The sequence below is a fragment of the Elaeis guineensis genome, chromosome 1 (assembly GCF_000442705.2).
Source record: "Elaeis guineensis isolate ETL-2024a chromosome 1, EG11, whole genome shotgun sequence".
Taxonomy (NCBI): Eukaryota; Viridiplantae; Streptophyta; class Magnoliopsida; order Arecales; family Arecaceae; genus Elaeis; species Elaeis guineensis.
In genome coordinates, this window is record NC_025993.2 from 9,658,033 (window position 1) to 9,682,653 (window position 24,621).

The 24,621-nt window shown below is 38.3% G+C and overlaps 2 protein-coding genes across 2 annotated transcripts in view; one reads left to right on the top strand and one right to left on the bottom strand.

Annotated features, from left to right (window-relative positions):
- The window catches only part of LOC140855623 (protein NRT1/ PTR FAMILY 5.10-like), a 199,744-nt gene that overhangs the window by 37,717 nt on the left and 137,406 nt on the right, over positions 1-24,621 (bottom strand). The window lies entirely within an intron of this gene.
- Positions 21,764-22,885, top strand: LOC140854134 (3-phosphoinositide-dependent protein kinase 2-like). The gene is made up of 3 exons (XM_073249611.1): positions 21,764-21,907; positions 22,432-22,654; positions 22,740-22,885. The coding sequence occupies exons 1-3, from the start codon at positions 21,867-21,869 to the stop codon at positions 22,821-22,823; spliced, it is 348 nt and encodes a 115-aa protein (XP_073105712.1). The 5' UTR covers positions 21,764-21,866; the 3' UTR covers positions 22,824-22,885.

Genomic DNA, 24,621 nt, shown 5'->3' on the forward strand with positions numbered 1-24,621 from the left:
GGCACTCGGCGATGAAGTCGGCCAAGACCTGAGCCTTCAAGGCAGGCCTTGGTCGGTACTGAATGTCGAACTCGCTGAGCTTCATCGCCCACTTTGCCAGTCATCCAGATGTATCCGGTCGGCGCAATATCGCCCTCAGGGGCTGGTTGGTGAGCACCACTATGACGTGAGCCTGGAAGTATGGACGGAGTCGTTGTGCGGAGACGGTCAGGGTGAAGATCATCTTTTCCGTCTCCGAATACCTGGCTTCGGCACCGTGGAGCACCTTGCTGGTATAGTAGATAGGCTGATGGGTTCGGTTCTCGTTTTCCCGGACGAGCACCGAACTGATCGCCTCAGAAGATGTGGCCAAGTAGAGATACAAGGTCTCCCCATCCTGCGGTTTTACGAGCAACGGCGGGGAAGTCAAGTACTTCTTCAGGTCTTCGAAGGCCCGTTGGCACTCATCCGACCAAGAAAACCCATTTGCGTGGCGCAAAGTTTTGAAAAACGAGAGGCACCTTTCAGCTGATCGAGAAATGAATCGGCTAAGAGCGACGATTTTTCCGTTCAGCTGTTGGACCTCCTTCTTGGTGTTCGGATGACGCATGTCGAGGATCGCCTTTATTTTCTCAGGGTTGGCCTCAATCCCTCTCTGAGAAACGAGGAATCCGAGAAACTTCCCTGAGGTCACCCCAAAAGCGCACTTGGTCGGGTTGAGCTTCATTCGGTGTCGTCGAAGGGTGCGGAAGGTCTCCTCGAGATCCTGAACGTGATCCGGGATCTGCGCACTCTTCACCAGCATGTCGTCCATGTACACCTCCACGTTGGGCCCGATCTGGTCTTTAAAGACCTTATTGACGAGTCGCTGGTAGGTGACGCCGGCGTTCTTCAGTCCGAAGGGCATCACTCGGTAACAGTAGAGGCCCTTGGGAGTCACGAAGGCGGTATGCTCCTTGTCTTCAGGCGCCATCCGGATCTGGTTGTATCCGACGAAGGCGTCCATGAAGCCGAGCAGTCGAAATCCGGACGTCGCGTCCACCAGCTGGTCGATCTTTGGAAATGGAAAGCTATCCTTTGGGCAGGCTCGGTTTAGGTCGGTATAGTCGATGCAAATCCTCCACTTCCCGTTGGCTTTTTTGACCATGACAACATTGGCGAGCCAATCGGGATACGTGGATTCTCGGATGAAGTCCGCTTCGAGTAGCTTGTCCACCTCTTCGTCGATGGCCCTCTGCCTCTCTGGAGCGAAGGACCTTTTCTTCTGCCTCACCGGCCTCATCGTCGGATCGATGTTGAGTCGGTGGGTTATTGTTTCTGGGGGAATGCCCGACATATCTGCTGCCGACCAAGCAAATATGTCGGCATTGGCCGTCAGCAGCTCCGTCAGTCGGCGTCGTTCTGGGTCGGACAGTTGAGACCCGATCCAAACCTTCCAGTCAGGATTTTCTGCTATCGGGATCGACACGAGCTGCTCGGCCGACGAACCCCGTTCTTCCTCCTCCCGCTGGTCCAGCTTGTCGATCATCAAGGAGCCCTTCGACTCGTCGTTTTGAGCGGAGATCTGGAAGCATCGTCGGGCGAGCTGTTGATCCCCGCGCATCTCTCCGACCCCATTTTTGATCGGAAACCGAACGAGGAGATGGTACGTCGAGACGATTGCCTTGAGGGCGTTCAATCCGGATCGTCCAAGTATGGCGTTGTAGGCCGAAGGAACTTGGACGACCGCAAAAGTTAAGTGGACCGTGCTTTGTCGTGGTTCGGTGCCGGCCGTCACGGGCAGGGTAATTTCTCCCTCTGTCGTGACGGCGTCTCCGGCAAAGCCGATCAAGGGCATAGAGACCCTCTTAAGTCGGTCGGTTGACAGTTGCATCCGGGAGAAGACCCTCTTATATCATATATTTTTGAAAAATTTTTATGACCTTGAAACTAACTGTGTGAGTTTTAAAATTCTACAAATCAAATTATTGAGATCTACTGTCTATAGTACAGAACCATCTCTTCCACCCAATCGTGAGGTATTGTCCGCTTTGGAACGGGACCCAGACCTTTGATCCAGTCAGCATCCCGTCCCTCACGATTTTGCCCCGCAAAAAATGCCTCACATGAGAGAGGGAAAACTCGCACTAATAAGCAGTAGGCTCTCTTGATTGTATCCGGTATAGAATTTTCGGGCTCGATGCCTCCAATGCTCATCCCACAACACAAATGTAATACAAAAAATATAGGTCACATTGAATATTTTTTTTCATGATAGAATAAAAATCTTGTATCTGCAGTGAAATTAAGAACTTGTATATCTATTAGCCGTTGAACTAATTTACCGAATATTACAAAATCTGTAACATGGGTTTCATTCTTAGGAAACACATTCAGTTTATACCTTTTCAATAGTTGATAAATAAATTTATATTTAATCATGAATTTTGAATATATCTCTTTTTTTTCAAAAAAATATAAATTAATAATTATATAATTTTAAATTGATCATTTTTACTGTACTGATTGCATAAAAAATTATCATCATAAATTTTTTTATTGAGTTTATAATTATAACATTTTTTGTACCATCGATCATAGAAAATATCGACTGCCATCCATACCAAGGAATTTTTGCTGGCTGTTTATTACTGTATTTTTTATGCTGCCCTTTAAACTAATGTTTTTGCAAGTATAGAAAAAAATCAGCATCTTTTATATTATAAAAACATCATGAAGACAGGAGAGCCATGTTACCGCTCCTCCTGACGGTCCGCCGGTGTGGGGGCAGGGAGAGAATCTGGCCGCAGAGATGGGGTAGCCGGCCGTCGACTTAAGCATCATGAACCTATAAAATCAAATTCGTATATGTCAGAGAAGGAGAAATAGTGAAAAATTACCTAATGGAGGACTCTCGGGTGCTTAAATTAGTAAGAGAATTTGAGAAGAAAACAAGAGAGGAAAAAACTGATGAAAGTTAATTTTTTTTTTTTTTTATAAAAAAAAAATTTAACAGATTATTAGAACCCGTCAAAACTGGAGAAGTGGCCATCAAGTGGCTAATGTAGTGGATTGTTACAATACCGATTGCCTACATTCATGATGTAGTGGACCGCTGTAACAAACTGTTGATATGGCAGATCCATGCGTCAGGAAGATCTGCGACACTTGAGCCAAGGGCCGGTATGCAAGAAACTGGGGCGGAATGGAATGAGGTCGGTTGGAGTGCGACGGTGTCATGCTCATCGAGCTTCCAATCTGTTGATGACATCGGCTGACAGCCTATGTCTATTGTTGGCCGAGGTTAGCTGAGAGCCCAGGTTCCTTGTCACAAAGCAGGTTCACAATGAACTGTGTTCTGTTAAATGACGATGGATGGTGTCCGCCACAACATCTTATGTTGGACGCGTCATGGGTTAGATGAAGTATGGCCACACACTTGCCCCGCACTCTCCAGTTTAAAATGTTCGTATTGGGGGGCAGAAGGAATGCCATCCAGCGTTCACTGTTGGCGAAAAAGCTAAGAGTTTAGATCGAATACAGGATCCCCAACCAAATCAAAGAAAGTCTGAATAGTCAAAAAAATAATTGAAAGAAAGCTCGCGTCTTCGGCCAACTTCACCTGCCAAAAGGAGTAAGCAAAGAGAGTCCCATCATTGAAAAAGAGAGACTATCAAACAACAAAGAAATAGGACGATGCATCGACGAACGTTCCTTCATTGTCCGAGACTCCGCCGATGCAGCTGTTAGTCAAGTTTTTCTTCGGGCATTGTCCGGCCCAAAGAGGATGCAATAGAGTTTGATGACGTTGTCGACTGACTTCGGATGATTGCCGGGTTGGTCTTTAGATCGGTTGTCAGGCGCTCATGGATCCGACAACTGGGTTTTTCACGGTGCTTCAGTCTTTTTTTTAGAGCTTGTTGCTGTAGAATTTAGTTTCGACGTCGGATTGACCGGAGTTAGACGATGATTGCAGGTCGACGATGGCAGGATGGTGGTGGTAAGATCTGTAAGAAAAATTTTTGATCAGAATTGACTCCGATAGAAATCTTCCAATACTCAAGTCATAATTTTGAAGAGCAGAGATGAGTGAATGTTTTGAGATAGAGGAGATTGCATACTTTGAGGATCTTCTGTAGATCTTTATTTATAAGCGGTGACTGAAGAGCCATAAGAATGAAGAAAAAATCAAACGGTTAGTCTTGTTTTATCTGGTAGGATTTGATCGTTATCCTTCTCTTATCTGAAGATATTTATTTGTTATTTTATTCCTCATCTGCTCATCATCATTTGTTCTCAATGATTACGAGATTTGAGAATCTGTGTGGGGGTTGGAAGTCAACCTTTCCTGTTTTAGCAAATCAGCTCAGTGCTTGGATAGATCGAAATTTGGAGAGAAAGTCGGTGATCAGGCCTAGCCTCATGTCTTTGGCTACTACGAAATTATCCCCAACATAAGTCTCCCTACTTTCAAATTCGAGTTTCAATTCGGATGAAGAAAATATACCAGATTAGATTTTTCGAAGGCGTGCCCTTTTATATCATTTGAACTCAGATTCCTTTGGTTTCATATTGAAGTTGTTCGAGAGTCTTTTGAGGTAGCCCGAAGTCTTTATGCCTAGCTTATGTTAGATTGAGGGGTTTCTCGAGGATTTGGCCAATTGCAGACAGGCTCTGTAGAAGCTAAATAGTGTCTGGCCTGGCTTGACGGCCAGTTTTTGTGAGCAGATTGGCTTTTTAGCGAAGACTTGGTGCAGTTCAACCCATCTTTTGAACCTCTTGAAAATGGAATAATTGCATATCAGATAATTAATATTAGCTTGGAATTTTCTGTTTTACCAAAGCAATTTTGGCTGAAATATTTTCTGACATAATGTTTGTCTCCAGTATCAGAAATGACCTATGGGCCCTTGGGTGCACTATGTATCAGATGCTTTCTGGTTCTTCCCCCTTTAAGGATGCTAGTGAATGGCTTATTTTTCAAAGAATTATTGCCAGGGATCTCAAGTTCCCTGATTATTTTTCAAATGAAGCAAGGGATTTTATTGACAAATTGTTGGTAAGCAACAGTCTTGCAATCTCCTCAACACCTATGCATCTAATTATCTTAAAATCTTCTGTCCTTGCACTTTATTTTCTGATCCATAAAATATCTGAAAAAAATGAAATTGTGGACTTTGTAATTGCATTCAGGGAAACTCCCTGCATTTGCAAAACCTGACATTATTGTCAATGTTAAATTACAATCCTATATCTTAATGTTAATTAATTTCAGTTCTGGAAGCATATAGTTGCTAAGCATGATACCAGTCACTTGCATAATTGACTCCTAGGCAAGGCATGTTATATTACCATCAAAGCCAGTCATGTATCTCTGGTAGCATGTCTTTCCTCGGGTCTTTTCTTTCCTTTTCTTTTCTTTTCTTTTTAATATTGAATATGCTTCTGTATATCAAGGTTAACAATATATACAGTTTGGCACTTGAATTTTTATTAAAACAAGTTTTAATTGTTTTAAACTAAAAATTTATTTTAGATGATATATGTTGGGATACGTCAACCGATCTCCGACTCTGACTCTACATCGATCGTATTAATATATTACGCCGACTCACAATCGGTCGACCGACTGACAGTCAATTACTATCAACTAGAAATGGACAACTTGGTTAACTTCCGATCGAAGACTATCGAAATATCAGAATTACCGACCGATACTTATTCGGGTCTCCAAGATTATCGACTTATTATTATTACCAATATATAGTCTGCTTATCTCCTCAACACACCATAACCATTATGAATGATTATTGACTACGTGTCACGGTCATTAATGGGAATAAACAACCTACTAACTCCATGATTATGGTCCGATAATTTAGTGCCATAAAAAGTGAGACCACGTGCTTGACGGTTATATCAGATCATCTATAAAAGGGAGATAAATGAACAGTACGGGTAAGATAATTCTGAAACTGAGACTCTACCATTCTAAATACTATTTATCTGCTGTTCACCAACCCCCTCACTAACTTAAGCATCGGAGGGTCTCCGTTGGATATAATTCTGATATGTGAAGACTTTGTCTTGCAGGTGCTCTTCATCGATGACAGGCGATAAGGGATTGGTTGTAACAGATTGGCACGTCAGGTAGGAAAAAACAACAATCAACCATGTCGAAAATCAGAGCTCAACACTTGACAGGATCGGCGAGACAGTCTTTCCATTAGGAAGATGTTCCTCTCCCACCTCCAGTGACAGAGCCGAGTTCTTCACATCCTATGATCACTACAGACGCATAGATTGCTGCACTCATGCAGCAAATAAAGGTTTTGACTGAGGCGATCCAAAGCCTCCAGCAGCAACAGTCGTCAGTGGAGGAGCCGGTGGCTTATTCCATACTATCTAGGCACAGCCATCGTCCTCCATGGTACTCGTCTTCCTCTTCTCCAGAGAGGCGACCGTCACGACACTCTCATCGAGACGGACAACCGCATTCTCAACACTCCCATCGTGCTATCCATTATTTATGGCGTTCTCCCTCTCCTTCCAATGTATACAGTATCAGGAAGGGGAAACGACAACGGATGCATTCTGCTTCTCCCTCTTCGAGCTCTTCAGGGGGTTCTACCCTCGAAGTTTTCCAGCAGCGGCGACTTGATGACTATGAACGCAAATTTAAAGAGATTTATCATCAGCTTACCCGATTTTAGGTGGAAGGTCGGAAGCCTTCCAACGATTATGACTTCCACATCGCCCAGCCTCTCTCTCAGTGCATCCTGGATGAGTTGATTCCTTCTTGATTCAAAATGCCGCAGATGGAGCCATACGACAACTCCACCAATCCGATCAACCATCTGAAGAGCTATAAGGCTCTCATGATGATCCAGGAGGCAACCGACGTCCTTTTATGCATTGGCTTTTCGGTAACTCTTCGGAAGGCTGTGAGAGTCTGGTATTCCAGACTTCAGTCAAAAAGTATTAATTCCTTCGAGCAGCTCGAGTATTCTTTTATGGCCCATTTCAGTACTAGCCGAAGGCCGTCACGAATATCCGACAGTCTCTTCTCAATCAAGCAAGGTGAGACAAAGACATTGAGAGACTTTGTGGCTTGGTTCAATATGACCACACTTCAGATTAGGGACCTCAATGAAAACATGGCTATATCGGTCATGAAGAGGGGTCTGAGAGGATCCCGATTTGCTTACTCTCTAAACAAGACTCTTTTTCAGACCTGTGCTAAACTTTTGGAGCATGCGTACAAGTACATTCGTACAGATGAAGCTGCTTCTAACCGACACCAGACAGAAGAAAAAAGTCAGAAGAAGAAACAGAAGAAGAGTAGAGCTCCAACTGAATCAAGTCGGCCAATTACTAATAAAAGAGCCTCATTTTGATGACGGAGTTCGAAGCCAAGCAGTTATGGCAGGTATGACTCCTACACTCTTCTTTCTATTTTTCGTGTGCAGATCTTGATGGAGATAGAAGGAGAGGAGTATCTATGACACCACCACCGATGAAAGCACCGTCGAGGAGCCGTGACAGGAAGAAGTATTGTCGATTTTATCGTGATCACAGTCATGACACCGAACGGTGCATCCAGCTCAGGGACAAGATAGAGGTCCTGATTCGATAAGGCTACCTCAAAATTTCGATGAGATCGTCCGACTCAATCTCCCATCGACCAACAACCTCAGCCACAAACTAAGGAAGCACTCAACAACCGACCAATGGTGGGAGTAATCAACATGATCTCTGAGCGACCAAAGAACTGGGGGGCAACTTCTGAAGAAGAGTTGATAAAAAAAATGATGACTCGATAATGTAATAATTTTTTTGAAAGAAGATGTTCGAGAAATTCAAATTCTCCATGATGATGCTGTCGTTGTCTCAGCAACGATAGCTAATTATCATATAAAAAGAATTCTAGTGGATAATGAAAGCTCGATGGATATTTTATTTTATTCGACTTTCTCCTAAATGCGACTACCGACTGATTGACTCAAAAGAGTCTCGATGCCATTGGTCGGTTTTACTAGAGATGTAGTTACTGTAGAGGGAGAAATCACTCTTCCTTAACCGCAGAAACTGAACCACAATAGAGCATTGTTCTCTTGACATTCATGATTGTTCGAGTTTTCTCGACTTATAATGCTATACTTGGATGACCTAATCTTAATGCTTTGAGGGCAGTAGTCTCGACATATCATCTACTAGTCTAATTTTCGATAAGAAATGGAATCAGAGAGATGCGTGAAGATCAACAACTTGTCCGATGCTGCTTCCTAGTTTTCACACAAAATAATCAACCTAAAGATTTTTTGTCCGTTGATAAATTGGACCAAAGAGAAAATGAAGAAAGGGGTTAATTAGCCAAACAACTGATCTCCATCCCACTAAAAGAAGAAGATCCTGAGAAGATGGTCCAAATTGGATCGCAGCTGTCTGATTTGGAGCAGCAGCAACTAATAAATCTACTCAGAGCAAACGTTGATATTTTTGCTTGGTCGGCTACTGATATGTAAGGCATTTCTTCAGAAGTAATAACCCATTGGCTAAATATTGATCCAAAGGTTAAGCTGGTGAAATAAAAAAATGGTCTTTTGTTCTTGAAAGGTAGAAAGTTATTGATGAAAAAGTCGACAAACTCCTCGCAGCTAGTTTCATCAAAGAAGCTACTTATCCCGATTGGCTTGCCAATGTAGTGATGGTGAGAAAGATCAATAAAAAATAGAGCATTTGCATCGATTACACAAATCTAAATGAAGCTTGTCCGAAAGATAGTGTTTCCTTGTCGAAGATTGATCGACTAGTTGATGTGATTTTGGGATACCGACTCTTAAGTTTCATGAATATTTTTGCAGGCTACAATCAGATTCGGATAGCATTCAAAGATGAAGAACACACAGCCTTCATAACCGACCAAGGCATTTACTGTTATAAAGTAATATCTTTTGGTTTAAAAAATACCAGAGCCACATATCAACGGTTAGTCAACAAAATCTTCAAAGCACAGATCGGATGAAATATGAAAGTTTATATGGATGACATGCTGGTGAAAATTCTCAAATTACCAATCATATTCGAGATCTGGAAGAAGCCTTCAGCATACTTCGACGACATCAGATAAAATTGAATCCGACTAAGTATGCATTTGAAGTAACTTCAGAAAAATTTTTTCAAATTTTTTGTGTCCCAACGAAGAATCGAGGTCAATCTCGAAAAAATAAAGGCTATCATCAATATGAAGCATTCTAGTTTCAAAAAAAAGATACAGCAACTCAATGAAAGAATTGCCGCACTCAGTAGATTCATCTCAAGATCGGTAGAAAGATGCTTGTTCTTTTTCAAAATTTTAAGGCAAACAAAAGATTTCTCATGATCTGATGAGTGCTAATAGTCCTTCGAGGACTTGAAAAGATACCTTGCATCTCCACCATTGCTTACAAAGCCAAAGGTTGGAGAAACTTTATATCTTTACTTGGCGACATCGACAGAGGCAGTTAGTTCGGTGCTTATCCAAGAGGATGAAAATCAAATTCAATGACCAATCTACTATACTAGCAAGGTGCTTCACAATGCCGAAGTGAGATATCCAAGAGCAGATAAAATGATCTACGCTCTAATTATATCATCACAGTGATTTCGCTCATACTTCCAAGCACACCCTATTATCGTCTTGACGGATCAGCCGTTGAAGGCAATCTTGCACTGACCTGATATGTTGGGTCGAATGGCAAAGTGGGCAATAAAGCTCGATAAATTTGATATACAATATCATCCACATCTATCAATGAAGGTGCTAGTTTTGGCCACTTCATCGTCAAGTGTACAATACTTGATAATAATCCTGAGGATGAAGCTAACGACAAAATAAAGCAAGCCATGACTTCCGAATCCGACTTAACATCGACATGGGTGCTACATATTGATGGAGCATCTAATGCGCAAGACAGCAGAGTTGGTCTCATCCTCACCAATTCCAAAAGGGTTATAACTGAATATGTTCTTTGATTCAATTTCAAAGCTTCAAATAATCAAATCGAATATGAAGCACTCCTAACCGGCTTAAAGATTGCCAAGGAGCTTGATATTGATGAAGTCCAAGACCTATTATGATGATCTTTAGAAGGTGAAAGATCTTATCTTAGTTCTAAAATATTTTGAGATCTTTCACATCTCAAGAATAGAAAATGCTCGAACCAACTCACTTTCACGACTCGCAATCACTTCTTTCAACTCACTGGGTCGGATATTCGTTGAATGTCTGGAACAGTCGAGTATAGATAAAATTGAAAAAATGCTACAAATCACTGATGAACCAAGCTGGATGGATCCGATTATCCAGTACTTAACTGATGGAACTCTCCCTATGGATCCCTCAAAAGCCAAACAGCTCAGATGGACGGCCTCGCAATATATTTTGATGAATGATCGACTATATAAGTGGTCGTTCTCTCTCCCCTTATTGAAGTATTTGGGATCGATAGATGTCGACTTGCACTCAGAAAAGTTCACGAAAGAATTTATGAAAATTATTTAGAGGGCAAATCTTTACCTTACAAAGTCTTAAGACAAAGATATTATTGACCCATCATGAGACAAGATGCAGCTGAACTTATCCGAAGGTATGAACCATATTAGAAATATGTAAATATATAACACTAATCGATCAGTCAGTTGATATCAATTGTTGCACTATGGCCCTTCGCATAATGAGAAATTGACATACTTGATCTTTTTTCCTCCGACATCTGGTCAGAGAAAGTTTATAGTGGTCGCCATCGATTACTTCACCAAGTGGGTGGAAGCTGAACCTCTGGCATAAATTACTGAGAGTAAGATGGAAGATTTTATTCAAAAATCAATCATATATATAGATTCGATCTACCATACACCATTATCACTGACAATGATTGACAATTTGATAATCAAAATTTTAAAGAGTTCTGTGCGAAATTTTATATTATGCACAAACTCACATCAGTTTGTCATCCACAATCCAATGGTGAAGTGAAAGTGACAAACCAAACAATCTTACATGAACTCAAAATCAGACTGAATAAAGCTAAAGGCCTCTGGATGAAAGAATTATATCTGATCTATAGACATATTGAACAACTCTATATGTACCAACGAAAGAATCATCATTCAAGCTAGCTTATGGAATAGAAGTGATGATCTCACTTGAGATCAGATTATCATCAGCAAGAGTGGAGCAATACAGTGAGCCGAGCAATTCAGAATGTCAGAGAACCGATCTAGATCTACTTCAAGAAGTTTGCCAACAAGCTCAAATTCGAATGACAGCATATCGGTAAAGAGTAGTCCTATATTATAATGCAAAAGTTAAATCGAAGATTTTTCATCTAGGAGACCTAATTCTAAGGAAAGCAGAAGTCTCAAGACCTCTAGATCAGAAAAAATTATCTCCGAATTGGGAAGGATCTTATAGAATAATTGAGACACTTAGATCGAGTGCATATCGACTGAAAACTCTTGAGGAAGCAGCTATTCCTCGAATGTGGAATGCTGATAACTTAAAGATATATTATCAATAAAGTTGTTCATATGTATACCATTCAGAATGAAATATTGAATTTTAGAATCGTTAAAGTTTCAACCAACTACAAAGTGATTTTAGATCGATGAATGGACAGTCAATTTCTATTGACTATGTTTCAATTTTTCACTGTAAAAACTGACACATCAACTATATATCAGTTTTTATTGTAAAAGCTGATATACCGACTATATCTCGGTACCGACTATACCTCATCTTTCTACTGTAAAAGCCGACTCTAGTCAAAAGACTATTTATGCTGACTTAATTTTAACTAAACGAAATACTATGTCAATGTGACTCAAGTCGAATTGAAATTATACCGACTTGACTATGGTCAGTCGAAGGATATTCGGCTTACCATCGATTATCAAATAACCGGATATACTACCTAACTATGGTCAGTTAAAGGATATTCGTCTTATCACTATTTATCCAAATACCTAAAAGATTAAATATATCAATTAATATTTGACTAACGGATGAATTCTATAAGTATTACTGAACATTCGACTTGCCGATCAATATTCGATAGTCAAATGATAATTCTACGACATTACAAATACACAAGGAAAGAAAGAATTTATACTTAAATTTTTTTTTTATTCATAGAAAAGAAGATTACAAAATTAGACCGAAGTCCGATTACAAAAAATTTTGATTACTAAAAAAAATGAAAAAATACACCGATCATCAGTCGTCGTCTCCATCTCCTTGCTCTAGTGCGGCATCGACGACTGGAACATCATCTGGTGCGTTCGGTGCAATGTCTTCAGTCAGCACAGCCCCTTCTTCGGTAGCTTCATCTTTCAGTACAGGAGAAATAATGCTGCTCAAGTCCAGATCTAGGCACAACTTTTCGATCGCATCTCGGTCATCCTGATATTCGATATAGTAAGAAGCGAACCCACCCTCGAGAATTTCTTCCTTGAACTCTTCTGAATTCTTGAAGTTCTCGATGGCTTGGTTCAAAGCTTTCCTTGCCGACTTTGCCTCAGCTTTTGCCAACTCCATATCAGCTCTTGTGGAGGTCGACTCAGCATCGGCTAGTGCCAACCTTTTCAGGGTGGCTCGATGCCTTCCATGCTCTGCTTCAAGTTCGTCGATGTATCCATCCCTCTCTCGCCAAAGCCGATAGATGGAGTGCTTCTTGCTCTTGACACGCGACTCAAGAGATAAGATATTCTGACGAGCCGACTCAAGTTCGGCTCCAGAAGATTGTGGAATGGCGATCAAACGGGTGACTTCTTCCTGAAGCTTCACCTCCCGCTCAGTCACCGCTTGGAGTTGTTCAAGGGCAGCCATCTTCTCAGCATTAGCAGCCTCCACTTTGTCCATCCATGATCGATGAAAGTCGACAATCTTCCAATAGCCGACCTCCAGGTCATGCATGTTATGTGCTCACTGAAAGCAAAAGATGAATCAAGTCAGATCAAATCAAAATAATAATAATAATAATAATATATTAAGAACTTACCCCGAGTATCATCGGATAAAAGAAAGAAAATATCTCGATGATGGTTCATTTTTTCTATTCTCTCGATCAGTCGGGAGAAGGATAGCTTCGATGAGCCTTCTAGCCAATGCTGGATTGGCCAAGGCCGACTCACCCTCAGATATCTGGATATCAATGAGTGTCGGAAGGTCTGCAGTCGACCCATCCTCGGTCGAAGTTGTTGGTGCCTTCCCTCGATCCCTGATCGGCAACCCCATGCTTGGGAATGCAGAGAAGTTGGCGCTCGACTACCCGAGAAGGTTCTACTGTTGGAATGGTTGGCGCAGCCATGGACTGTTCTGGTTTGGCCGCGACTTCTGCCTCGGTTCGAACTTCAACTGATGGAGTCACCGACAGTACTGCTGCAACTCCATCTTCTCCTACCGCCCCATCTTCGATGGATGGCACTTCAGGAAGCATTGTCGGGGTTGACAATGCCAAAATCGGCTCGAAAACCAACTCCGACGGTACATCAAATTCCCTCGTCGGTGCAGATGGAGCAACCACCTGACCTTCTTCGATGGTCGGAAGGGTTCGACTTCAGATGCTGCCTTCTTCTTGACAGCGTGCTGACGAATATCAGCAGTCGATACTCATGCCTTCGACTGCATAGCTGCAATCAGAACCATGAAATCAGTGCAGATCAAAAATAAATAAAAATAAAAAATGAAAGTGATCAACTATGCTATACCTAAGGAGGTGATCGAACTAAGACCGGCATCGTAGAGAGCTTGTTCGTCATTAGCTCTCTCTGTAGTGGAACTGCCATGTCCTTCAGTCGGTGAAAATCTTTTCGATTATCGACCTCCACCCGACTATTCTCGTTGGGGTTGGTCCTTGGATCGCCCCAACACGAAGGAAAGCCTAGAGAAAAGGAGAAGAAACAAAAAAGAATTGGTTCTTCCATCCATGAATGAACGATAGAAGATCGATGATAAAAGAAAGATCTTTTTTTGGGTTGAAGAACCACCAACCCTTGGCCTTAGGATGGGAACGAAGGACAAAGAAAGTTCAGAAGAGAGAAAGATGAGGCTCAGTCGGTATGAGCTGACACAGCAAAGCAAAGCTAATTATCAGCCGGACAGAGTTCGGTGCCAGCTGAGCAGGACAAAGGCCATAGTAGTCAAGAAGATTTCGGATGAACTCCAAAATCGAGAATCGAAGACCAATCCGAAGGTCCTCAACATAGAATGCCACCTAGTCCGGAGGAGGAGAGTTCACGCGATTGTTCGCATCAGGAGCAAAGAGCTGATACTACTCCGTGATATGATACTGCTCTGAGAACCGTTCAACATTAGGTCTGGATAAGGAAGAAGATTTCATTTTCGGACCCGAAAGATCATCGATCGGATTTTTCGACCGACTATCTCGAGAAGAAGAAGCCCTAGCTATAAAGAAAACTAAAGAAAAAAACCCTAAAATGAAAATCCAAAGGGGAGAAGGACCCAAGGAGAAGGATGAGAACACTTGACCTGAAGCTAAAAAGGGTGGAGAAGAGACCCTGGAGCTCTGGTACTAGGACGATCTTCCAGCAGAACCTTCCACTGCAGAGAATGGTGACAAATGCAAAAGTAAAGTCTGACTGAAAGCGACTCTATATATATATAGGATCCTTCAACGGCTAAGATGAAATCTATCAAATTTGGATTTCATTAGGTAACGATACATGACAATATCCAGACCGACCATTGGTCAGATGGTTCGACGCACCTGCTCTTGATCGTGCTACCTCACTGCTATCCATGTGGACAGCTCCGATCCGATGATGTTTGGACATGTGGCCAAGATCCACTAGTCAGAATTAAATGTCCAGCACTGAATATCTTTCTGAAACGACGGCTCAATGATGATTTCACAGCTATCGAAATAGCAAACAGCAGGAGATCTCTCGTATTTCAAAAACTTATAAAAGCCAGCAGCTGAGTTGGAGCTTAAGGCAATACGTGACGGCTCTCTTCATCCAACGTGACAGATCACGTGATAATATACACGTCGGACTACCTTAGACTTGGGAGTGAGGGGCAACTGTTGGGATAATTCAACCGACCTTCGACTCTAACTCTACATCGATCGTATGAACATATTACGCCGACTCACAATCGATCGACCGACCGACAGTCGGCTACTATTAACTAACAATGGACAACTTGGTTAACTTCTGACCGAAGACTATCAATATATCAGAGTTACCGATCGATTCTCATTCGAATCTCCAAGATTATTGACTTATCATTATACCGATATATAGTCGGCCTATCTCCTCAACACATCCTAACCATTTTGAACGGTTATCGACTATGTGTCATGATCATTAGTGGGAATAAACAACCCACTAACTCCATGATTATGATCCAATAATTTAGCACCATAAAAAATGGGACCACATACTTAACGGTTACATCAGAATCATCTATAAAAGAGAAGTAAATGAACAACACGGATAAGATAATTCTAGAGTTAAGACTCTACTACGCCAAATACTGTTCATCTGCTATTCACCAATCTCCTTGCTGACTTAAGCATCGATGGATCTTCGTCGGACATAATTTTGATCTGTGAAGATTTTATCTTATAGATATTTTTCATCAATGATAGATGATAAACGATTGACCGCAATAATTTAGATGGTGGGACTATGTCCCTTCAGCTCACAGATTTTAGTTAATTTATTATTTTTTTGGAATTAATGGAGATTAATTTTATAGAATAGGTCTTTATCAGCATTGTCTGGCTATGCACAGGGTTCTATTAAGTGGAGGCAGTACGCAGGATGCCTAGGCACTGCACTTCGCCTAGGTGGTTAGGTATTAAAAAATAAGATTAAAAAAACACAACAGTAAAAAAATAAATAAATCAGTGCATGTTCCCCAAAAAGGCAAAAATTAAGAGAGTGGAGGGGGATTATGGGAAAAAGAGGTGGTGACCACGGAGGGAAGCTGATGGACGAGTTAAAAGGTAGAGGATTGGAAGGAAAAGCGAAATTAACTGGACAAAGTTTGCCATTGCCTCTCTTTTCTGCTATCCATTGGCTACCTCCACTACCCATCTACCACCTGGGACTCTCCGTGGTCATCCGCGTCCGTCAGCTCCAATATGAGATTAGGGTGTGAGCATTTCTACCCTCAGCTCTCAACATGCCGTCCTTTGTGATCCTTGTCTGCCTGGGTTGCACACATATTCAAGTGACTAAGCTTATGGAGGCTGCGTAATATATATAGGGTAGTTAAGGGCAGCTTGGGCCCAATGCATACAATGCCAACTGCTGGCTGAAGTGGGATGAGAAGAGAATTGCCAATCAAACTCTTTCTATGTGGATTATTATGTATTATTATTTTTATTTATGTAAAATGTACTCGATCTTTTATTTGATTCTTTTTCATATTACTCAACCAAATGTGCCTCTTTATTTCCTAATTTTCTGATAGTAATCATAGTCATGTTGGTCATGTTTGGTTTTGCATTAGAGGAGGGTTAAATGGAATAGAGCACCTTTTGCTATTCCACTTTAACCCACCAAACGCTAGAAAAGCAACCACTTTATTCCGCTGCAAAGTGGAAGTTTTAAAAAAATAGTAAAGCTACCTTTCTATCTAACCTGGAGGTAACTATTCCACCCTATGGGGTGGAGTAGTTCGCTCTGAATCAAAGATAGTTAAGAATAAGCTAACCCATTTACTCCAGATTAACTTGTTCCGCAACCAAAACAATTGTAGAAAGATTATTCAGTAGTTTTTTTTCTAAAATATTTTTTACAAGAGCACCCCGTTAGCTCCTTGTCTTATCCCAATTTCATTGCAGGATACAGATCCTAGCAAAAGACCAGGTGCTGCACCTGATGGTTATGCTGCCCTCAAGATGCATCCTTTCTTCAAGGGCATCGACTGGAAGAATTTACGAAAGACTTCGGTGCCAAAGCTTGCTGTAGAGTTGAATGTACTGCTGCGTCAGATGCTTGTTTGTAATCAATATATTATATAAAAATAGAGGTATAACGACTGAGAATCTATTATGTGTCATCGTCTGAAAATATAATTTTAATAAAATTTTATTTAAAAAAAAAAATTTATCCTCTCTTTAAATTTCATCATTTGAAATCTGACTTCCTAATTTAAAATTTAAATTTTCTCTCTACCAACCCATTAACCAATATTAAAATTTAAAATCAGATCGGATACATATAAATAATAATATAATCTCAATAAAATCTTAGTTGAAATTTTTTTTTTTTTATCTTCTCTTTAAATCTGGTCGTTTGAAATCTGACTCTGCAATTTAAAATTTAAAATTCCTCTTTACCAACCCATTAAACAATATTAAAATTTAAAATTAGATCAGATCGGATACATTTAAATAATATAAAATTATTATAATTTAAAAAAAATTATGAAAATTATATCAAATTATATATCTGTATCAGATTTAAATTTTTTTTCTTTCAGAATCCTAATCAAGCGCGAATTCGATGTGATGCAGAGATAAGGGTGTTATGAAGATGTTAAGAGGGATTTTATGAGAATCGTTGGATCCGAATAGATGAGAATTCACTCATTAGCAAATGGACCGCCCCTTGAGATGGCTGTTGGGCATGGAGAAACCTCCAGCGCAACCTTCCGATAACCAATCTCGATCTGATCAGCATCTTTCTCTCAATATCTCTGTCTCATGCTTTTTGCTTTTTTACTACTCTGGATTTTATCTTCGGCTATTCAATTTCTCTAACTTATAGGTGTTACGGTTAGGATTTAAATATTGAATCTATAATTCCATCTTTAATTCTTCTCCTTTAAATCTCTATTTTTTTAGGGGTAGGTATGCACGAGTTTTGTGGATTTTATTTTATTTTATTTCCTCCTCTGCACACATGGCAGAGACCGAGGTAGAGTGCGGATAGGTTTGTGGGTCTGTTGGGTTACAAGCATGGCCTAAGATGGTGGTCGGTCGTCGAGGTGTCAATCTCCAACTCCTTCTTACAGGTAGTACTCCCACCATCTATTTTCTTCTGAAAATATAATCTCAATAAAATCCCAACTTAAAAAAAAAGAGAATTTATCCTCTCAATTTAAAATTCTCCCCTACCAACCGATCAACCAACATTTAAAATTTAAAATTTTTTCTTAACAACTATATTTTGAAATTTGAAATTATTCTTTGAAATTATAAATCTGATCCTTTGGCAATACTCGAGAACCACACAAGAATTTCACTACTAATGTCGGTGATCTCTTGGCAAAATTACAGTATCGATGATAGCCCTAAGGATTCATAATATCAAGAATATTTCTACTGCTGATGAACCATAGAAGATTAAGGTTAGAATAATAAGATTGTGGGAGGTTTCATTCCATTCCAATCTAAAAAAGGAAGAATACATCCTTGAAATGGTGCTTCTGGATGAATTGATAAGTAACTACTTAGATTTTAGTATTGTTAAATCAGTATTTTTAATGAACTATTGTGAATATTGCGTGGATTAACACCCTTAGGTCAATTAGAAATGCTGGTAATTTTGTATTCATTATGTTAGTGCTGAAAATCTAGATCATGAGAGGCACAGTAAATTATAAGTATTGAGGAAGCTTTAATGATCTGATCATTGTCTCATTGACACTATTAGATTTTGGATAAATTTGAAGTTCTGTTGAACAATGGAGCTATGGTACTAACTCACATCCTAAGCAATGGATACTATTTAAGATGTTATATGAAACTTGAGCATTTTCTTCTAATCAATTTCTTACATTAGAGGTTTTCTACATGCCTTCACACAACTACCCCCCCACTGCCTGACTTTTTCTCTAATAATTTGTTATAGTATTTAAGTTCCTCATCTTTGATTCAAGTAATATATTATACTTGCTTATGCTTTTGGATGAATTGATAAGTAAATACTAAGATTTGGTATTGTTAAATTAGTATTTTTAATGAACTATCAGCAATGTTGCTCGAATTAACACCCCTAGTCTCTCTCTCTCTCTTTTTCTTATCTTTTCTATTCGATCTGATACATTTTTATCATTGTGTATACATGGTTTAACTTTTGTTATGTTAATCATTCACAATGATGAACTATTGTGAATGTTGCATGGGTTAACACCCCTAGGTCAATTAGAAATGCTGGTAATTTTGTACTCATTATGTTCGTGCTAAAAATCTAGATCATGAGGGACATAGTAAACTATAAGTATTGATGTAGCTTTAATGATCTGGTCATTGCCTCATTGGCACTATTAGATTTTGGATAAATTTGAAGTTTGTTGATCAATGGAGCTGTGGTATTAACTCAAATCCTAACAACAGTGGATATTATTTAAGATGTTATATGAAATTTGAGCATTTCTTTCTAATTAGTTTCTTACATTAGAGATTTTTTGTATGCCTTGACACCACCACGCCCCCCACACCACCTGATCTTCCCTCTAATAATTTGTTATAGTGTTAAAGTTCCTCATCTTTGATTCAAGTCATGTATTGTAGTTGCTTATGCTTTTGGATGAATTGATAAGTAACTACTAAGATTTAGTATTGTTAAATTAGTATTTTTAATGAACTATCAGCAATGTTGTTTGGATTAACAACCCTGTTCTCTCTCTCTCTCTCTATCTCTTATCTTTTCTGTTCGATCTGATGCATTTTTATCATTGTGTATACATGGTTCATTAGGAGGAGAAGATTCATGCAAGTGTGAAGAGCATATTTGTTTATAAGTTTAAGCCCTTGCTAACTGAAGGCAATGTATATGTGCTGCATCATTATTTAGTTAGAGTCTTATCTGAAAATTTTAGAATCATGATAAATTATTACAAAACTAACTTCCAATACAAGACCATTATTCATCCATGTGAAGATCCTAAGATTCCTCTTACTTGCTACTCATTCATGTCTTTTGAAGATATTGCTTCAAATGCCAGTGAAAAGGAATATCCTTATTTAATTGATATATACAATGAGATCTATGTATTTATTGTTGTTGTGCTAATCATATTTGTCTATTATGATAATGATATTTAAAATTTATGTAGTTACATATGGTGTGAGATGCTATTCGTTTGCTTACTGGGGTGGGAGACATTGAAGATAAAATGAAGGATGGAAAATCAAAGAAGAAAATAGAACTTAAGATTGAAGGCTTAGAATAAGTGTTTCAAAATGAGAATTTGTTATCTGTCTAAAAATATATATTCTGAATTATGAATGAGTATCACTTTCAAAAAAAAAAATTAAGGTGAAATGGTGCCTGTGAGATAAATTAGCTATAGATGCTGCTTTCTTCCTTAAAAAAAATCATGACGGTCCTATTATTATGACTTTGTTAATGAAAATAATTATTGTAAAAAAATTAAATTACTAAAAAAATAGTATGTCTCGAACATAATTTCATTTCTGGAAGCATATATTATCTATATTCATTGCAGCTGAAAGTGCATATTACACCAAAAGCATAAATTGATATAAAGGATTTGAACACACCAGACTCAGATGACTTGCCCTTTTAACTATAATAAATTTTATTTTTTCATCCTTTGCTTTTTCTTTATTTTTTTTTCTTATATGAGTTTAATTTTGTTATTTGTTATTAATTTTTTTATCTTTAGTTGTATTGCTTTAGTGCTGCTCCTTATTCTTCCTTGATACAATATTACTTTTTATATATATATATTTATAATTTCTATATGTTTATCTATTTAATCATTATATTATTATTAATTTTTATATTCAATTATTTTATTTTTTACAATAAGATTGTGTTGAGCAGAAATAGTCTCAGAGTTTTGATGATGATTTTGAAAATAAAAATAGTCTTGATAAGATTTGACAGTGCTTACTTTATTGAATTAGAAATAAAATTAATTTATTATCGTTATGTCTGAGATCTTTCCTGTATACTACGAGATAATTAATTAGTACGTGAAATTCTAAAATTATTTCAAATCTTTTATCTGAACAGGATAAAAATGAGAGTTGTGTGATTCCTCTTAAGAAACTTACTCCTATGAAGAGATTCGGTGGTGAAGTATTTAATCAAGATTTGGCTACTAAATTATCCTCTAATTGCATCAAACAAAAAAGTTCATTAAGCAAGAAAAAGATTGAGATGCAATATGAAGGATTTTGTTATTAGAATATCTTTATTTTTTTCTAAGAAATATAAAATGATGATATTTTTTGTTGAAAGAACTTGCTTTCTTTTATTTTTATTTCTTCCAGATGATTGCTTAACTACTTATTCTTTTGCAGTGATGTTCATTAGATCTTTCATTTTTGCTTTACAATAGCTATCTAATATAAACACTGTTTTCTTTTCTCATTGGACTTTTCTTTTTGCTTAGTTGCACATTGAGAATTAAATAGTAGATATTGAACATAAAAATACCTATTTGCCTTTGTATTAGAGACTTAAAACAATAAGAAATACTTTCCGAAACATAGGAACATATAGGTATTTTCTAACATTGGAGGTGTGGATCTTCTTTTTCCATTCTTTAATTTTTTTTCTTTTTTATATGAGTTTAATTTTATTATTTATTATTAATTTTCTCATCTTTAACTGTATTTTATCTTTATTTTATATAATTTAATAAATATATTATTTTTTTTTATCATTTATAATTTTTTTATCCTAATTTCCGTGCATTGCATGGGTGTAGAACTAGTTTTTATTTAAAAACAGTTTCCTATAATAATTTTCGCAGCCCCAAGTAGCTAATGATTTTACTTTGAGGCGGATGAGGATGATGATGCTCGGATTCTCAATGGAACCTTGCATATGTTGGAGGTGGTTTGACATATCAACATGCCATCCCTGATGGGAATAATGGTGCCACATCATCATCATCTGAAACACATTTTCATATGTCTAGGCTTGCTTCAATTGACTCTTTTGACTCCAGATGGTATGCATAGTAGTGCTAGGGCGTGCCCTCATGCATGCAAAAAGTTCTCCTAAAATGTGGCATGAGGGAATTGTGCAACACATGCATGATTGGTGGAATATAGGTGGTGCTTGGATATTGTGTTGCCAAGCCCGCATTAATGGGCCTGAGGAATCTTTCCTGTGCACATAACAAGCACCCGAAAGCATTTTTGATCTAATTTTTGACATCATTTATGGTGTATATATTACCAAGCCTTTTTAGGACTACAGTGTCTTGTTTTCTTGGACACAAACCTTGATTGGTTAAATATCTGTTTCTGCCTCTCCATATGGCTGACACATTTCTTCGACAACTCTGATATAGCAAATAGCAATTGATTATTTTGCAAATATTTCATATAAATTTGAGTTTTGTGTCATTTATTTTGTAATGGATGATTTTTTTCCTTTCCCATTTCTTTTAGTTATCTTTTTAATGCTTTAGAAGTGACAGCAAGCTCTACATATTTTGCATTATTCTGTTTCAATTTGTTTGAATGGCAGGCAAGAGTTTCTGGAGCCAGGAGAGAACATTGTTATGATTTCAAAGCTGAAGAAACTTCAGAAGCTATCAAACAAGAAAATACAACTCATTCTCACAGATAAACCCAAATTGATATGTGTAGATCCTTCCAAGATGATGGTTAAAAAGAACATTATTTGGTCTAATAACCCCGCTGGCCTCAGTGTCCAAGTATCAAATTCTTCGCATTTCAAGATATGCACAGTATGTTACTCGGCCAAGCTTGTATCATCATTTTTCTAAGATGCATGTATTCATTCACTGAACTGTGTATCAATTTAATTTACAGCCAAAGAAGGTGATGCCATTTGAAGATGTGAAGCAGCGAGCATGGCAATGGAAGAAGACGATTGAAGGTCTACAGCAGCGCTAGATTCAATTAGTTCGATCTCACTATCCTATGGTACCGCAACAGTTTATTTATGCAAGCTTGCTTCAGAGAGGAGAATTATTAAAGAAAGAGGAGAGCAGCAGTTCCTTCACAGTCCATGCTCAGCAGTCAGCAGCCTCCAATGCTCTGAAGGGGGATCCCTTATGCTGGGTCACTTGAAAAAGTACTGATTCATTATCTCCAACAGAATTGTTTAATGTTGATTGCATTGAATCATAGATTATTAGATCTTTGCAGCTAATCTTGTGGCTGGATGAGCGAAATGTTTGTTCAGGGTCAAGTCAGGGGTCCAAGAGAGAGACAGAGAGAAAAGAAAAAGGCGTAGGCTAGTATCTTTGTATTGTTTGAACTTGTTAATGTCTTTTTTCCTTTTATCTTGTTGATGAGTTTTTGTTTTTTGTTTTGTTTTTTTTTTTTTTGTGGATCTTTGTATTGTTAAGGAAACTGATCTTTTTGTCATGTTATCTCATTATCTTATCACCTTGGCTATACTTATAGTAATCAAGGTAGCAATCATGATGTTTCAGTACTACAGATCAGTGACCAGTGGGGCCGATGGTCCAGGCTATATTAGGATTAGCTAGCTTTGTATAAAAATACATATGATGGCCAGCGACAATGATTTTTGATTACCAGTGGTTCCACAAGTGCTTCCTAGTTGTGGATATAGAAGACAAGTACTAGGTCAAGAAATTCTCCTTCGACTAATGAGCCTGGTTTTCATCTCATTCTAGTAATGCGCCTGGTTTTCATCTCAGCTTGCCTCAGCTGAATTATGGATTTGTGGCAGTATGACTAAAGCCTTGTTGTCATTGTTTTCCTTTTCTTCCTTCCTTTCATCCTTATTTATATCTATTACAAGGGTGTCGCTTGTCGATAATCTCATGATATTTCAGTTGGTGTGGAACAGCTGAAGTGAATCTGCCAGTTGATTGAAAACATTAGAAGCATTCATACCCCTATTTATTTTTCTATGGTTTTCGAGTCCTTTTCCAATCAAATCTTTGTGGTTTTGTGATTTGCGTTCTTTGACAGCTATGAAAAACGGCTAATAGTTTTTTTTTTCGTAAAACGGCTAATAGTATTTGCTAATCTCATTTTGACTACGTTGGCTAGGATATTTATATATGAAAATCTCTCCCTCTATACATAGACGCGCGAACGTATAAGCAAAGTAGATACTTTTTAAAATATGTATGAAAAGAACGAAAATAAACTGAAGTGGTTTCGTCGAAGTGCTTGGATACCCATAGGAGAGTAGGCAATAACCTTCTTGGAACCCAGGATTTGATTGTCACTCTAGGACTATACACCCCAATTGGACTCCTGCATACTTGAATGAACTTCAGATACCCATTTTAAAATAACCAACATACTTGGGCCCGGTTTGGCATTAATGTAAGTAGTAGATTTTTTTTTTTAAATTTTTTATAGAGCTTTGACAGTAGAGCTTTTACTAATAAAATACTTAATAAAAATATTACAATAAAATAGGTTATTAGCGATAAAAAATTTTCATCGCTAATCATCTATTTTCGTCGCTAATAGTTATTAACGATGAAATTTTCGTCGATAATATTTCATCATAAATAATCATATCATTGATAATATTTTACGACGAAAAAAATATTTCATTGCTAATAACGGATATTTGCGACGAATAATTTTCATCGTTAAAATATGTTTGATGAAAAATTTTAATCATAAAAAAAATATTTATGATAAAATATAATATCACTAATAAATAAAAAATTAATAGCAACGAAAATATTTTCATCGC